This window comes from Antechinus flavipes, chromosome 6, assembly GCF_016432865.1.
Source record: "Antechinus flavipes isolate AdamAnt ecotype Samford, QLD, Australia chromosome 6, AdamAnt_v2, whole genome shotgun sequence".
Classification (NCBI taxonomy): Eukaryota; Metazoa; Chordata; class Mammalia; order Dasyuromorphia; family Dasyuridae; genus Antechinus; species Antechinus flavipes.
Window position 1 is genome coordinate 201,933,608 of NC_067403.1, and position 17,906 is coordinate 201,951,513.

Genomic DNA, 17,906 nt, shown 5'->3' on the forward strand with positions numbered 1-17,906 from the left:
GTGAACGCCTGAAAACAAATGGGGCAAATCAGAGATGAGGGGGATGGAAGGAGAAGGGGAGAAGAGATCTTTTTGGGTGTCAGTGGGGCATATACTATTAGCTAGCTGTGCTGACTCATTCCTCATGCTTATGTTCACAGAGAGAGACTATGTTGTGTGTGTGTGTGTGTGTTTTAAATAAAATGAAGAATCTGCATAGACCCAGGTATTACCCCAATTCCTTCTCAAGGCGATAGGCTTGTGTTACTTTAAATCAATCCCAAATAGGGAAATCAAAATAGATACAGATGCTAACATAAGGGGAACAAGAGGGTATGCTTTGGGTTTCCTGAAAGGAAAAGTTCTTAGGAGCACTTGGGGCTGGTCAGAGGAGAGGGAGAAAAAGGGTAGAGATAAAATGGGAAGGAAACTTACTTCTTTAAATTCCTGAATCTGTGTCTGTTCAAAGTTGGAAAAGACATTGGATGAGGCCCTCTGAGCACGAAGAGCACCACCTTCCTTCTTCTTGGTCTTCCTACTGGCCTAAAATGGAAGCAAATAATTCAGAGGTAACCAAAGGGTCTCTGAAAATCATTAAGGATTCCTCCCCCTCCCCCACATCCAGGCTAGGAGGCCCAGGGAATAGTATCATTATCAATTCTCCCCTCCTTCCCTCTATCCCAAGAAGGAAAAGTATTATAAGGCTCACTAATTCAAACCAATTATTCTTTCCATACCTAAATCCAATTCCCTCCAATTTATGTGAGGGAATCATTCCTTTCTTCTTATGTACTTTAATGTATTCCTTCCTCTCTAGGAACATTTTCCCCAATCACAAAATAGTCTTTCTTATTCATACCTGAGAGTCCACAGGTAGATTTCAGGGAGCTCTATGAAATCATTTTTTATTTTTCACATTTTGATAATTGTGAGGCAATATAGTTTCCTTAGTAATCCTATGTATTTTTGTGACTTTTAAAAATATTATTTTGAACTGGGATCCATGGGCTTCCTCAGACTAACCAAGGGGTCCACACCACAAAAAAGTGAAGAATTTCTAACACAGGGCTAAAGTTCCATAATTTTCCTCCTCTTCATCGCTTTCATTGCATCCATTTAAAAAGTTAGCAATGGATAATGTCTCCACTGATTGACTCCTAATTTTCTTCTCAGCCCCTTGTAATTGAGTTTCCACTTCACTCCCCTATTGATGATGGTCACCAATGACCTAATTGTCAAATTGAAGGGCCTTTTTTAATCTTCCTCCTCTTCTCTTCTCCTTTTCCTCCTCCTCCTCCTCTTCCTCTTCCTCTTCTTCTTCTTGTTCCTCCTCCTCTTTCTTATGTTCAGGTTCCCTCCAGCACACCCAATACTGCAGTCTTTTCCTTTCTTCTTTCAGTTCAGACTCACCATACTTTCTTCAGTCTCCTGACCTTCTCATCTGTCTAATTACATCATCTGTCTGCCTCTTTAAGGTTGTATCCTCAAGGTTGTATCCTTGACCTTCCTCCCTCTCCACACTCTTTCCCTTGGTAATCTCACTCATTCCTACAGTTTTATTTCTCCTATACTCATTCTATCAGACAATGGCCAAAACTTTATCCTTCATCCTGTGCTCCAGAGCTGTAAATCCAAATATATGGAAGATATCTATCTTTCATGAGAGGTTCCACTAGCCTCCTTCCAGGAATGGCAGAGTTAATTAACTTCCCCCCAATCATTCTCCTCATTTTGGCTTTACTATTTCAGTCTGCAGTGCCTTCCTTCATTCATCGTCACCCTATTTATAACCTTGGAATATCTTTAACCATTCCCTCTCCTTCACTTCTCCTAAAGACTCCATTACCAAATCTTTTCAATTCTGCTGTGATGATCTTGCTTTTACTTCCTTCCCTGTATCCTCCTGTCATCCCCTTCTTACAGGCTCTCATTAACATATATCTGGACCTGTGTAATAGACTTTTTTTCTCCTCTACAGCAATGGGATTAAGTAATTCACAGCAGGTCACATAGCTAATAAATGTTAAGGGTCTGGGGCAGAATTTGTATTCAGGTACTCCTGACGCCAGGGCCAGGGTTCTGTCTACTGTGCCACATAGCTGCCCTCAACTCTTAATATTTTTTCCTGCCCTTGCTTTTTCCTTCTTCTAGACTCTAGCCACAATTATAACTTTTTTATTCATAAAGCTGGTCATGTCACTGTTCAAACATCTTCAATGATTCCCTATTACCTGAGCAAAGGTCAGATTCCTCTGCTTGCATGTCCCCACAATCTGCAGGTACTTTACCTTTTTAGTTTTATCTTATTAACTTGACCACGAATTCTATATCTCAGGAAAGTGGGCAATTTCTCCTCTCCCCCCAAATAAATACCCCATATCCTATATTCTCCCGTTTCTATAATTTTGCTTGGGGTATTTGATTAGATTGAAATGGATTCTTTTTCTTTAACTATTGAGTTTCTAGCTCATCCCTTCTTTATGGACCATCTCAAAGGCCACATCCTGCAAGGGACTTTCTCTGATTTCAGGGTTAGCAATGATTAAACTCAGAGCTGGCTAGTATGAGCATTGATCCTTTCAAGCTTTCTTTCTCTAGAAGATCTAATTGAGATAAGCAGAAAATATTGCTGGTAACCAGGACCTCTTATAGAAAGTACTAATATCATCCTTGGGCCTTGGGAACCATAACACTTACCATTTCTCTGGGTCAAGACTCTCCTTCTAGTGCAGTTCTTTTACTCTCCTGTCCCCCTACAGGTCGCCTCTGCTGTGCGGGAAGGGGTACCACGGGTCTTAAGTTCCTGGCAGGCAGTCCCTCAGGACAGCTCAGGCTTCAGCCTCGGCTCCACTCCCTACATGGGCAGGCTTGCAGATACCCACAGACCCCAGGGACTGAACAAGTGTTGTGTGTTTTTAGTGGGGATGGCAGGATGATGTGATCCAAGCAGGAAAACCTGGTAAGAGTGCATATATGAGTATGGGGAGCTTGTGGGGAGTACTATGAGAAGATGGTAGGAAGGGTCTAAGGGGAAGGGTACATCTGAACAGAGAGAAACCTTTGGGGGAAGAAGGGCATCCTGAAAAGGGAGATAATGGGATAGGGTTATCTCAGGTCAGAGAAACTGGAGGTAGGTATTTCTGAGCTAAGAGATTTAGGCCTGCAGTGAATATCAGGGCAAGAATACCAGAACTTTGGGAAAAGGACTTTAAGCAGAGAAGGGGGTAATTTCAGGATGGGTCAATCTAAGAATCAAATTATCTGAGCAGAGATCTGGGTCCATAAGGGTCTATAAACAAGAGAGTTAGAAGCTATCTCTGCGTATTGAGATGTGTTATCTCTCCTATCCCTTTCTCCTCCCACCCCCAAAACTTGGAAGAGCAACAAAAAATGTAAATCATGGGGAGTCTAATAGTTAGGGGCCAAAAAATTGGTTCCTGGTCTTTTTATGACATGAATCTCTTTGGCAGTCTGCTGTAGCCCAGGACCCCTTTTGAGAACAATCCTTTTAAATATATTCAATGGATTTAGGGTTACAAAGGAAACCAGTTTTAGTAAAATAGTTATTGAAACATTTAAAAAATCCCATTAAGAAATCTTGGTTTATTGTATCAGATTGCTTGCTTTCTTGGGGAGTGGGAGGAAAAGGAAGAAGGGAGAAAAAATTTGGAGCTCAAAAATCTTACAAAGATGAATGTTGAAAGTTGCTATTACATGTAATTGGAAAAATACTATTAATTAAAACATTAAAAAACAAATCCTGGTTTAAAGTTAGAAGAAAGAGGCAGATTAGGATGTCTTTTTCCATCTAGCCATTGTGCTGGTCTTGTGTCTCCTCCCTCTCCCGACCCCCAGTGGAATTTGGTCACAGAGTGACCTCTGTGATCCCACTGATTTGGGGACATTCACTTCGTAAGAAGTTCATGTAAGCTTTTGGGTCTCTGTGCTTTCCTTTTCTCTCTGTCTGCTACCTTGTTCCCTGCAACTATGAAAGGAATCCAAAAGACCTTGCTACCCTTCCCCAGCAACTGTGACTCACCAGAGACACAACTGTCTCCTTTAAGTTGCCTTGGAGGGTCAGAGATGACAGTTCTGGGGGAGATATCTCTGACAGGTTCATGGCGAATCTGAGGAACAAGCTCTAAAGATAGTACCTAGGATGAGAGGCCGGGTCCAGAGGGATGATCAGAATACAGGCAGGAGGGTTGCTGACTGAGCGTGGAGGAAGGGAACCAATAGATAGCTTCCAAACACTTCTCCTAAGCTGGGGAGAGAGGAGAGTATAGAGTTAAGTGACAGTGTCTGTACCCCACCCCACCTTCCCTCCTCCCATCAGGCTCTCTTTTATCTTTAGTAAAAGTGCCTTGGGAATATTGTGGTCATGTCTGGCCATGTCGGGAATATCAGAACAGATGAAACAGGCAGGAGAAAGGAATATGTCTCCACCTGCCATTCCTCTGTGTCCTGTGGGATTTGGAGTCTGGCTTTTCTTACATCCAAAGCCTGTCCCTTTCCCTAGATGCTTATTCTAATACCGGAGCTGCTGACCAGCCTGCTTTATTTAAAGTTTGGTTGGGGAATATCTATATATTTACATGAAATACAGCCGCTTTTAGTTTCACATTGGATTCTGTCACACTCTGTGTCATTTGTTCAACTCCTAAATTTGAAAAGGCAAGAGAGGAATGAACAGAGGTCCCTAAGTAAGCAGGAAGAGATGAGATCATGGGCCTGAGTGGAGGGTTCAGACTTGATAAGAAGGAAGGGAAGGCCAGGCAATGTGGTTGACCCTTGTCATCCCTAGTGCTGGAAAGGCAGAGGTTGGTAGATTGATTTGAGTTTTGAAATTCTAAGTTATTGATGATTCTCTGAGAGTTCAGGGATACCAGGTTGTCTAATGAGGGTCAACCTGGAATAAGTCAGAAAAATGGAACAGGTTAAAAGCTTTTTTGCCAATCAATTGTGAGACTGGGCCACAAGTGATCAGACTTTTAGCCCTGGTGAGATAGGGCAACTTAATCTCAAAAAAGGGGAGTGGAAGTACTACCACATCCTTTGAACCTGAAGCAAAGGAGGAAAGGATGGATAAAGACAGATTTTAAAGTGTGGAAAAGATAAGGAAGAATTCACAGGGGATGTTTCTCAGTTAAGCAGAAAGCAAGCTTATTATCAAAGGTAGAATTTGGATACTGAGGTTATAAAAGGAAGATTAGAACAGTCCTTCTGGGAGTTAAAGGATATAAACAGGCAATCCTCAAATGAAAAAATCCATGTCACTTATAGCCAAATGGGGGAAAACATTTCCAAATCACTATTAGAGAAATGCAAATTAAAATAACTTTGAGATCCTACCTCACATACATCAGACTGGTAAAGATGACAAAAACAAGAAAATGAAAAATGTCGGAGGGGCTATGGGAAAACAGAGGCTATAATGCACAGCAGAATTATGAACTGGTTCAGCTATTACAGAAAGCAACTTGGAACTATACTCCAAAAAGTCAATGAACTGCATACCTTTTAACAATTGGTACCACTTATTTATCATTTTAAAGTTTACAAAGCGCTTTATAAATATTATCTCAACATGACAACCTCTGAGGTTGTCTTTTTATTATACTTTTCATTTGCCTTTTCATTATACTTGTGGATAGTTCTATTGGGTAGTTTTTCTGTGTACAACAAGCTGAAATTTGTCTCTCTCTACGTTTTGCCCATTTTCCTTGTCTCTGTCCTCTAGAGCCAAGCAGATCAAGTCCAATTCCTCTTTCACATGACAATCTTTCAGATAATGGAAGACAGTTAACAGAATCTTTCTCCAAGTTTTCTCTTTTTCAGGGTAATTATCCCAGGCATTTCAATTGTTCCTCATAAAACTCTATTGGTCAATCATTTCTGGATATTCTACAGCTTGTCAATGAACTTTCTAAAATGTGATGCCCCAAACTAAAAACAATAATACAAGTATGATCTGACTGGAAGAGTACAGTGAGACAATTACTTCCTTTTTTCTATATGATTTCTTAATTCAATCTAAAATAGCATTAGTTTATTGATTTCTATGTCACACTGTTACTCAGACTGAGCTTAGAGTTCACTAAAATACTTATCTTTTTGAAGGAGATTGTCTAGCCAAACCTCCCTTATTCTACAACTATAAACTTGATAAAATGACTTCACATTAATCTTTGTTAAATTTGACCTACTAAAAAGATCTTATATTGATCATCCAACATGGTAGCTATTCTTCCCATCTTTGTATCATCTGAAAATGTGGAAAAAAATTATGATTCCTTTCTCCAAGTCACTGGTAAAAACAAATAAAAAAAAGCCAAAGTCAAGCACACATCCCTGGGGCATTACACTGGGCATATTCTTCTATATTTACAAGGAATGTTAATAATGAACTCTTTGGGTTCAAACATTTCACTATCCAAACCCAGCTAATTTTACTGTCATACTTTATTGTTGTTTAGTTGATTAGAAATGTCCAACTCTTCATGATTCCATTTGGGGTTTTCTTGGCAAAGATGCTGGAGGGGTTTGCTATTCTTCCTCCATCTCAATTTACAAATAAAAAATTGAAGCAAACAGGGTTAAATGATTTATACAGGTTCACACAACTAGGGAATATCTGAGGCTGAGTTTGGCCATTGTTCTATTCACTGTGCCACCTAGTTGCCTCTTACAAGTGCTAGCCAGATTTTTTTTTTAGTTGCATACCCCCATCAGTAAAAAGTTATTAAGATCATCCCCCCATATATATATATTTATTTATAAATCATATTCAGGCACCAATATATTATTAAACTTATACAAAAATTAGAAATTTTTTGAAAGATTAGATGGTGACCTGGGCAGATATATACTCTAGGAAAAAATCACTTGGGCAACTATGTGAAGGATGGATTGGAGAGGGGAGGTACTTTAGACAGGCAGGTCAATTAGGAAGCTATTACTAAAATCCAGATAAGATTCAATGAGGGCCTTTTGCCCCTGAATCAGTAGAGAGAAGGGGATAGTTGTCAGTGAAGGTGTAGGTTGAGGGCTTGCCCAGAGAAGGGTGAAGGATTTTAGAGAATAAGAGTGGATGCAACTGTGGAAAGCACGGATCCCGACCAACTTGGCAGGTAGGGTGGCTTATGGGACTTCTCATGTCTTTTGGAGTCAATTCTTTCCAATCATACTTTCATTTTGAACACCATTGATGTAGTTCATTTCTCTTCCTTTGAGAGATGGACATACAGAGAAAGAGAGGGAGGGAGGGAGGAGAGAGGGAAAGAGAGAGGAGGAAAAAAAAGGAAGAGAAGGAGGAGGAGGAAGAAGAGGAAGAGAAGAGAGAAGAGACATACAGATAGAGAAAGAGGGAGAGGGAGAGGGAAGAGAGAGAGAGAGAGAGAGAGAGAGAGAGAGAGAGAGAGGGAAAGAGAGAGAGAGACAGAGAGAGAGAGAGAGAAGAGAGAGAGAGAGAGAGAGAGAGAGAGAGAGAGAGAGAGAGAGAGAGAGAGAGAAAAAAAAGGAAGAGAAGGAGGAGGAGAGAGAGAGAGAGGAGAAAAAAAAGGAAGAGAAGGAGGAGGAGAAGAGAGAGAGAGATGTACAGAGAAAGAGGGAGAAGGAGGGAGAGAGAGAGAGAGAGAGAGGAGAGAGAGAGAGAGAGAAGAGAAAAAAAAGGAAGAGAAGGAGGAGGAGGAAGAAGAGGAAGAGAAGAGAGAAGAGACATACAGATAAAGAGGGAGAGGGAGAGGGAAAGAGAGAGAGAGATAAAGAGAGGAGGAGGAGAGAGAGAGAGAGGAGGAGGAGAGAGAGAGAGAGAGAGAGAGAGAGAGAGAGAGGAGAAAAAAAAGGAAGAGAAGGAGGAGGAGGAGAAGAAGAGGAGGAGGAGAGAGAAGAGACATACAGATAGAGAAAGAGGGAGAGGGAGGGGGAAAGAGAGAGAGAGAGAGAAGAAGGAGGAGGAGAAGGAAGAGGAGGAGGAGGAGGAGGAGAGAGAAGAGACATACAGAGGGAGACTGAGCCTGTCAAATGCTTTGCTAGCATCTATGCCCTCCAGCAGCTCCCCTCACAAAGAGAAATGAGACCGGTGCTGGCTCTAGGTGATCACTGCTTCCTTTTCGAGATGCGCATCGACCATCCCTTTAATCTGGAACATGACGGTTCGTCACCTCTCTCACTCTTCCAGTACAAACCAGCGAGCCTAGCCCTGGAGCGGGACTCTGGGGAGAGGGCTTTGATTCAGTAACGTCAGGGACGTAAAGGACACATGCCCGCGTTCTCCAGGGTTCCTAGTACCGCCCCGCAGGAGCTCCGCCTTAGGGCCAGCCTCGAAGCAGCCCGAGACACCCCGGAGAGGCGCGTGCGTGTGGCAAGTTCTTGCCGGCGGCGCGCACGCTGCTCCAACCTCGCCCTCCAGAACTCGGGCGTGCACGCCGATTCGGCCCCGCCCCCTGCCCGGCGCGCACGCTTGCTGCGTCCTCATCCTCATTTCTTCAGCCACGCCCCTCCCATCCTTGCTCTCTCCCACTTCTGCCCAGCAACTGTTCTTTCTGCTTCCGGGTCTAGGGTCAGCGGAAAAAATGGTGGCGCCCGTGAATGTCTCCCCTCTGATCAAGGTGAGTCTCCACTTTGGCTTCACCCCAGGCCTCCGGGAGGAGGGAGGGTAGAGAGGGTAGGGAGGCGGAGATGGAGGCTGGGAAGGTCGGACCTAGTCAGCCTTACTCCCCGCTTGGGAATACTTGCACCCTGCCCTTGCTTCCCTGCCCTGACCCCGGGTGTCCGGGCCCCGCGCGCGGCGGACGGGGTCGTGTCCATGCGCGCGGCTCCCACTGACTGTGTCCTTGTGTTTCACAGGTGGGACGGTATTCGGCCCTGGTCTTGGGCATAGTGTACGGAGCGAACCGCTATGGTGAGTGATTGTGACCCCAGGGCGCCCCAAATCCTTGCCCCCATCCCTGTGGCTAGCGTCCCTTATCCTAGGTGTACCCCTCAAAAAGCCCTTGTCGTCCATGATAACTGGTCACTGACCCCGCATTCAGTATTCCCTGGGCTCCCCCTTTGAAGAACAGAGGCTTAACACCCCGAGCCTTGGCCAGAAGGGACCCGAATCTAGGACTTAGAATCTGGCCCGGAGCCAGCAGCGACCGGCCCAGCGCAGGCCTGGGGAGTTGGGTTTGGGGTCTGAAGAAAAGGGACAAGGAACTCAAGGTCACACAGATCAGTGGCCGAGGCCGGACTCGAACCCAGGTCCTATAACCCCATTCTCAATGAGAGCGGCCAACCTGATCTTAACATCCCCCCCTTCCCCGCGGTGGCTCCCCCTTCCCCGCGGTGGCTCCCCATTCCCCGCGGTGGCTCCCCCTTCCCCGCGGTGGCTCCCCATTCCGCTGGGGTCTGACACCGCTTCCTTTATGAATCCTGGACTGGAAAGTACTTTGGAAACTGACCAGCTTCCCGCAGGTGGGGAGGCAGATTGTTACTGTAACTAAAGCTGTCCGGGAGGACGCCTCGGAGAGTCTCTCGGACTTGTTCCGACTTCCGAGCAACAGACCAGGAAAAGACACGTCGGGATACAAAGTTCCAGATGGTTGACTGCAGCCGCCTGTAACCCATAAGGACTTTTCATTTAGCTGCCTTGGCCCCTGACCTCCATTATCCTTGTAGCCTCTGGCTAGGAAAAGGGATGGAGGGTGGGAGAGTGGTTTTTGTCAAATCCTAAACTATTGCTCTTTCACTATGTTTAAAGATTTGTGAGGAAGACACAGACATAATAGACCATTTTGGACAGGCGTTTCCATTTTCACTTTCAGAATTAGGATCATGTGATTACAGAATATAGTCTGAAAGGACTTGAGTAAACCCTAGTCCAACTCATTCTTGTAAGACTGGGGAAATAAAGGCCCCCAAACATGTGACATCCCCTCTTCCTCTCTCCCCCCAAAGTAAGAGAGTCACTATTGGGACCTGGTCCTCTGATTCCTGATGTTTTTCCTGCATAATTAAAATTATTCACAGATTAGAAAACTTGCAAAATAAATGATGAGTAGTTGTTCTTCGGAATAAGATGAGGTTAGAGGCTATTCTCAAGGTTAGAGGGTATCAATGCAGGAGATGTTGAGGGTCCGCAGCTTCTAGAACCATTATTTCTATGTCTACACATGTGTACACATGCACATGAAATAAGAAAGTTATATGTACACGTATATACATGAGTGTACATTTGTTTATTTTCCCCCTTCCTCTACCCCTGCAATCTATTCCTGTCACTTTTCAAAAGTTCAGGAGGATGAACTTCTAGGGGTCTTACAAAGCATTTCATTCTTTTGTGCCCATGAGCTAGGCTAATAAGATCATAATAGTGGGGAGACTTGTTTTCTAAGTGTTTAGATTTTAAGAAATAAGACCTTTTTGGAACTTTCAAAGCCTGGTGCTAGTTTGCAGAGAAATAGCTCTGGGACAAACACCTGTTACAAATATGACAAGCAAGTGAGGTTTATCTTCATTAGTTCATGACTTTGGTTTATGTGTAAATGTACAGCAGCCACAGAGGAACCAATCTAAAGGTGTATCAATCAGAGCCACCTCTCTGGTGAAAATAGCCTCTGAGCTAGTGAGTGATCATTTCTGGAGGTGGGGAACGGGGCTGTCATTGACAGAGTTCTATGTGGCCCCCTTTATATTCTTCAAAGATATCCTTGATTTTTGCCAGTAAAAATGACTTTATTCCTAGTCTGATCAGCTGCCCTTCTGCCAGAAATAAGCCAATGGGGTGGGGAGGAGAGACAGGAAAAATCTGACTGGGTTCCTGCTCTTCCATATTTGTATCCCTGTAGGATTTTTGATAAATTTTAAGAAGATGGCCAATGAGTGTTGATTCCCCCCTCCCCCTCAAATAGAGTGAAAGACAGGTGTTTCTAGTTAGCCTAAAAATTATCTTTATGGGTTGGTTAAAACTGCTACGGAGACATCATTTTGGATAGAATACAAGTACTTAAAAGTTAATTAGCTCAGTCTTCTGTTCTGCTTGAAGGAAGGCTGAGAAGCTGTGACTTGCCTAGGCTCACACTGGGAGTAAGCAGGAGTAAGGAAAATGGCGAACATTTATTTAGCACTTTAAGGTTTACAAAAGCTTTACAGGTATTACTTTGTCCGTGTCTCCAGAACCCTATGAAGACAGATGCTATTGTTATCTTAACTTTACAGATGGGGAACCTCATGTCTGAGAGGATAAAAGACTGGGTCACAGAGCAAGTATATTGAGGATTCATTCAGATCTTCCCGAGTTCAGCACCAACCGTTAAACCAAGCTGCAGAACCTGGGTTTGGATTCAGGTCCTCTGACAGCAATATAACATTCTGTTTGATAAAGTGGCTGAAGGAATTTTTTTTTTTTAACAGCCTACCTGAAGCCCCGGGCAGAAAAAGAACGGAAGATAGAAGCAGAGAGAAAAAAGAAGGAAGAAGAAATGAGGAAAGTTCAGCAGCAATTGGAAGAAGGTACTAAAGCAAATATTGTGATTTTATAATTGAAGAGAATTCCCTATCTCCCCTTGTATAAAGGAGAATAGATTAGAGCTGCAGGGCAGGGGATGGGATTGGGACTTTGGAAGGAAGTTGCCCTTCAGAGGGAACAGACCAAGGTGATTGGCCATAGTGATTGCTGGCCCCCTGAAGAGAGAACCAAAGGGACCATCCCTTCTCCTGAAGGATCAGCCACTGTTTCTGTAGTTTGCTTCTAGGGTTTTGGTGAGGGTTTTGTTCCCTGGAGACTCATTGGCCTCTGTTTTTGCTCAGATTTACCAGTAATTATCCTCGTTTTCCCATTTAGTTCAAAGGATAATATTAAATTAATAAATCCTTAAAGAATTTCACCAAAAGAGCATGACCAGGGATGTCAAGGAATTGTAGTATTTTCTACCATCCTTACTAAATGAAATCAGAATTTTTGGAAATGCTTCCTAAAGAAAGCAGTTGACATAGAAAATAGATGAGCTCTGTTCCTGAATTTGATTTAAAATTAAATGGAGAATAGGCAGTCTAATATATAAGTTTTTTTTAATATTACATTATTGATGTGGTTATGTTTTTCTATAAAAATAACTTATCCTCTTTCTCCCTCATTCTAGCCCGAGGCGACACCATATTGAAATAAGATTTGCTGTGTTTTCTTCTGCGAGAGTTGTGGTGTAATAAAGCTTTCTATGATGTATATTGCGGTGTTCATCTTTCTTGCTGCCATCTCCAATTGTAGATGAATTTAAGACATAAGACCCTTCCCTTCTCCCTTCCCCAGCTCCTGTGTGGCTGTTGATGTGGTTGAAGGATGGTTGAGGAGGAAGGTAGTTATTCTTGCTGTCACCCCAGAGGTCAGCCATTCTCCATTTTCTTCCCATAGTAACCTGTTAAGTATCTTTTATCCATGAATCTTTGAATCAATTTATATTCAGTCTCTGATACCTGGTCATGTTGAGAATGCTGTTTGGTCCCCCTTCTGTGAAGTTCCCTTGTAAGCCTTGGTTATTAAGATTTATTTGGGATAGGATATGGCCATTCCCCAAATTACATCATTGTCCTCTGGACTATCTTCTGCCTCACATCCTTTCACTTCTCTGATAACCTCTGATGCTATTCTGTTGGAACATTATGGGCTGTGCTTTTCCCCAGGTACTCATTGTCCCTGAGTAGCACTGGCTGCTTCTCTGCCCCATCACCACCTTCTGTGGTGTTCCTAGCACTTCTGCAGTGACCTGACTGACTGCTCCCCTTCACAAATTGAGTTTGACTTGACGCCCCTTCTCCTCCACACCATCCTGGGGCCCCTCTGATCATTCTCTGCAAAGTACATGTTTATTGAAGTAGTTGCTCACGTTGATGCTGCTTTGTGGTTACAAAGTAATTTCATAGATCTTTTATTGAAGTCTCACAACAACCCTGTGAGATAAGCAATACAAGGAAAACTCCCATTTTAGAGGTGAGAAAACAGATCAAAAAGTCGTTCCTCAAAGTCACAGAGCTATATGGACCTTTTACAATGGTCCAGCAGCTTCTCAAGTTTGTCCCAAGATCTCTTACACAAATATTCACAACTCACCTCTTTGGGAAGATAGACCAAAAGTTAAACATGCTAAACAAGTAGGTTGTGAACTCGTTTATATAATCCCTTAAAGTTCTAGTTAAACTAACTGTGGTTGTGGTGTTTACCCACCATGAGAAGGAAGAAACTTTGCGGCACTTGTTACAAACTAAATCCTTGAGGTAATTAATGCCCTTTCACAAATGGGCACCCTTACCTTTCTCCATCAGCTTAGTGAGGAACAAAGTGCTTGCTGAACTCGCACTGTTGTGTTACTCACTGTGATGGGTTGGGAGAACAGCTTTCTGACCGAGTTTTTAAAAATTACATCTAAGCTTGGAACTATGTCCAAAGGGCTATCAAACTGTGTGTACCCTTTGATCCAGCAGTATTTCTACTGGGCTTATATCCCAAAGAGATCATAAAGAAGGGACAGGGACCCACGTGTGCCAAAATGTGGCAGCCCTTTTTGTAGTGGCAAGAAATTAAAACTAGCCTATCAGTTGGAGAATGGCTGAATAAGTTGTGGCATATGAATGATAGGGAATATTATTGTTCTATACAAAACTATCAGCAGGATGATTTAGAAGAGACTTACATGAACTGATGCTGAGTGAAATGAGCGGAACCAGGAGATCAGCAACAAGATTATACAATGATCAGTTCTGTTGGACATGGCTCTTTTCAACAATGAAATGATCCAGGCCAGTTCCAGTGATCTTATGATGAAGAGAGCCATCTACATCCAGAGAAAGAACTGGGAACTGATTGTGGATCACAACATAGCATCTTCACTCTTTATTGTTGTTTACTTGCATTTTATTTTCTCCTTTTTTTGATTTTTTATTTTTGTGCAGTAAGATAATTGTATAAATATTTATGCATATATTGGATTTAACATATTTTTACCATGTTTAACATATATTGGATTATTTGCCATCTAGGGAAGGGGGTGGGGGGAATGGAGGGGAGAAATTGGAACACAAGATTTTACAAGGATTAATGTTGAAAAATTATCTATTCATATGTTTTGAAAATTAAAAAGACTTAATAAAAAATAAAAACAAAACAACAACAACAAAAAACTACATCTAAGCTATGAGGACCTGTGGATGCTGTAGTGGTAGAAAGTGTCATTGAAAAAATGAATTGATTCAGGTAAGTTGTCTGCTGTCAAAATGTACAATCACAATTCAGGATGGGTAGTTGTCCGGTGAAAGCTGAGCTGTGCTGGTATCTGGAATATTAGAAGGCCCACTTAAAGGAAGGTCTTCTAGGGGATTGATGGGAACATAGGGATGGGACACCTATAGGATGAGAAAGCCTGGATGGGCTGCAAATCACTGTTGGAAGAGTTGACATCATGGAGTCATTGAGACAGAATTAAGGCAGCACTTCAATTGGTAATGATAATGAGGTTTTAGTTTTATAAACTGCATAGATTAAAAGATTTTCATGCAGAAAGTAGCACTCAGCTCCATTTCTGCTTTGGTCTTTGTTAATAGATCAGATAGGACAAGTGTATTTTTCAACGAATTCACAACTTTAGCCACACATTAGATTTCAGTGTTTCGGTTTCACCTGGAGGGGTTTGGATGTAAATTTTATGTAGAGCAGAAGATAAATCAGAATACATTTCTCTGTGTATGTGTGTGTGTGTGGCCAATCTACACATACACAGAGTACCTAGAATTCTTGGGGGAGGTAGTTCCTATTAAAAATCTTAAAGCCTTTTTAAAATGTGCCAAATTGAACTTTTAGTTCTTGGCTTTTCTGTAGTTTATAAAAATAGCTGTAAAATCAGTACATTTTAAATGTTAAAAAAATATTTTGGGCTTTTTTCTTTTGGATTTCCAGAAACCTGCTTATCTTTGCAGACTGCAATATGAAACATCAGTTCTGCAGGATCTTCAGCAAAGTGCCTGGGAGATAGGAAGACTCAGATGCCCAGCTTGGGGTATCAGTAATGGGTTGTTTAGAGGATGCAGCAGGTGGAAGATTGTGGAGGCGGACCTCCGTTGCAAATCTCGGTGCCAACTGCTATGAAAGAGAGAAAGAAAAAACATTTAAATCAGATTTGCTTGTTTTTTTGGTTAGGTTTTTTGTTGTTCTTTTTTGCTTTTTTCCCTCTACTATTAGAATTGGACTAACCAGGGCCTTTATTAGCTCTTTAGAATAGAGGTCACTTTGTTATGGTCAATAAAGGGCCAAACATAGGATGGATGATGAGCTTAAAGCTGATTATCTCTTCTTGAATTAACCCTTCTAAAAATAGATCTTAACTTCATTTTTGTCCCAATAGCTGGGCTTCCAAGGATCCCTTACAAGTTTAAAAAGTTTCACTTAACAATTGCTGCCCCAAACCACCCCAACAAGTTTTAAAAATTTCATTCAACAATTGCTGCCTCAAACCACCTCCCCCCCTAAAATATACATATATACGTGTATATATGTATAAATTCTGTTATAAAGAGCTCCAGATAATAACAATAATAACTAGCATTTAGATAGCACTAAGATTTGCAAAGCCCTTTAAAATATCTCATTTTGTTCTCATAACAACCCTGGAATGTGATTGCTTTTATTAGGCCCGTTTTACATTTGAGAAAACTGAGGTAGACATAATAGCTTGCTAAAACCCAGCTAGCAGGTGTTTGAGAATGGACTTGAACCCAGGTGTTCCTGATCCTATGCCCAGCCCTTTAGTGTCACCTAACTGCCTCTATGATTGATTTTATCTAGATTATCTTGTTATAATGGGATTGTAATGGCTTTTTACTGTGCAGGATGAAACAACTTTAAAGTGATTTGAAACCAGCAAAGGAAAGAATAATATATGAACATCTCACTCCCATTTCTTTCCTTCTCCTAACCTTTGTATCTCTGAGGCTGGTGATTTTGTTTTGTGGGTGGTTGGGGAGTCTAAGTGAGTACTTTTTGCCTGACCTGGGTGATTGCTGAGGGTAGGGCTAAGGGGCAGCTGAACGGGAAATGTTAACTGATGACAAGATAAACGAATAGTCAAGGATTCAATGACAAATCAGCTTAGTTCTCCTGGATTGTCAACATCCCACAATCCCATCATTTTTTATTATGGAAAGTCACTGTTACTTCTGCCAGGACAGAACTGTAATAACTTGGTAGTTACTAAATCAATCAGCAGAGCTCTGGGTCTTTGCGCTTTCTACCAGGACATAAATAATTTTTTTTTTAACATGAAATATTTGTCACTGATGGCTGCTATTGGGAAGAAGGTTGTTGCCCATGCTGGATTGATCACATACTTGTCTGCATTCTACTGTGACTGTTCTATTAACATTTAATACATTTTAACTTGGGGTAATTTAACTTGAAATGATGTTTAGTTTTTTGGCTGCCAGGAACTTAGTGGTGGGTAAACAATCCCAGTAAAAAGAAGTAGGGAGTGATAAACAAGGGATTTTTTTTTTTTTTTGGACATTGTGATCATGGGTATTTGTAGACTGTTCTATTAACTATTTAATGAGATGATTGTTCACTGAATTATCTCTACAAACTCATTCTATTAGATAATAATATTACTAATAAATAGCTAGCATTTATTTAGTGCTTTAAGATTTACAAAGTATTTATTTTTTTTCCTCAAAATTTATTTTTATTTATTTTTAAATAACTTTTTATTGATAGAACCCATGCCAGGGTTACAAAGTATTTATAAATATGTTATCCTTAGAACAACTCTGGGAGATAAGTGCTATTATTATCCCCATTTTACAGAGGGGGCATCTGAAACAGGCAGAGATTAAGTGACTTGCCCATTGTCACCCAACTAGTAAGTATCTGAAGCTAGCTTTGAACTCAGGTCTTCCTGAGTGTCTCTAGCTGTATCTTGATCACAAATGGATAGACTGACAAGACCTGGCAGAGAACACAGGAAGGAGAAAGGTAAAGCAGTATAAAATTGGTACCCCCAGACTTCCAATTTTATTAGGAGCCTTTTGCTGGAGTGACCTAATATAATATACAAGCAATTCTCCCATTAGTTCCTGATAGATTGTAAGCTCCTTAAGGGCAGAGGCTATCTTTTGCTCCTTTTGTATCTTTGTATCTTGGCACAGTATCTGGTGCTTAGTAAATGTTTAATGCATATTTACTGATTGAGTAAGTGTTTCACTGCAAGCTGGGAAAAGACCTAGTGAGAGTCACAAGGCAGACAGGGCGGTGCACCAGCCCAGATGATTCTAGTCTGGACACTAGTGTATCATGCCATTTCCACTCTCTGGGCTTTAATTTCCTCCCCAGAAAAATAAGGAACTGGGAGAGTTGATCTAAATTGGATCTCCAGAGCCCTCCTCAGCTCAGTGCTCTATGACTTTCTCTTTCTGACTTTGCAATAATTTCACTTGAGATTCAGTAGGATTTGGAAGAAGAGAAAGGTGTGCATTATATTTGTCTTCCTATCAGAGGCAATTATTACCTGTGTTAAATAAAAGCTGTTTTCTCTGATCTTCAGTTTATCAGAAGGATCAAAGAGATTTTAGTGAAGATGAAAAAAATCTAAGAGGAAAAACTAAGAGGGAAGAAACTCAAGGAAACAGAGAGATATTAAAACTGAGTTCCATTCACTAAGAGAAGAATGTGATGGAAAGGAGATGGAAAGGGGGAAACTGAATCATTGATGCCATATAACAGGAAGGGGCTCTTCCATTGATGATTATTGAATAAGCCACTTTTCATGCTTCATAGAACAATAAGGAGGATCCCCAACTATTAACAAGGGAGTGATTCCTTTCCCCCAACCTACTATTGATTTCTGGTCAAAGGGACTCATCTTTGTGACTGAAAACACTCTGCTGAGGAGTAAGTAGAGAGGTAGTAGCAA

General features: G+C 41.6%; 1 protein-coding gene across 2 annotated transcripts in view; it reads right to left on the minus strand.

Moving 5' to 3' along the window:
• Positions 1-12,264: 12,264 nt before the first annotated feature.
• PDE6B (phosphodiesterase 6B) overlaps positions 12,265-17,906 on the minus strand; it is an 81,898-nt gene continuing 76,256 nt past the window's right edge. The window contains exon 19 of one of the 2 annotated variants that reach the window (XM_051964855.1): positions 12,265-15,082. In XM_051964855.1, coding sequence (XP_051820815.1) covers positions 14,956-15,082 — 127 coding nt within the window. In that variant the 3' untranslated portion in view covers positions 12,265-14,955. The remainder of the gene's footprint in view (positions 15,083-17,906) is intronic. The other variant, XM_051964854.1, reaches the window with a different exon arrangement.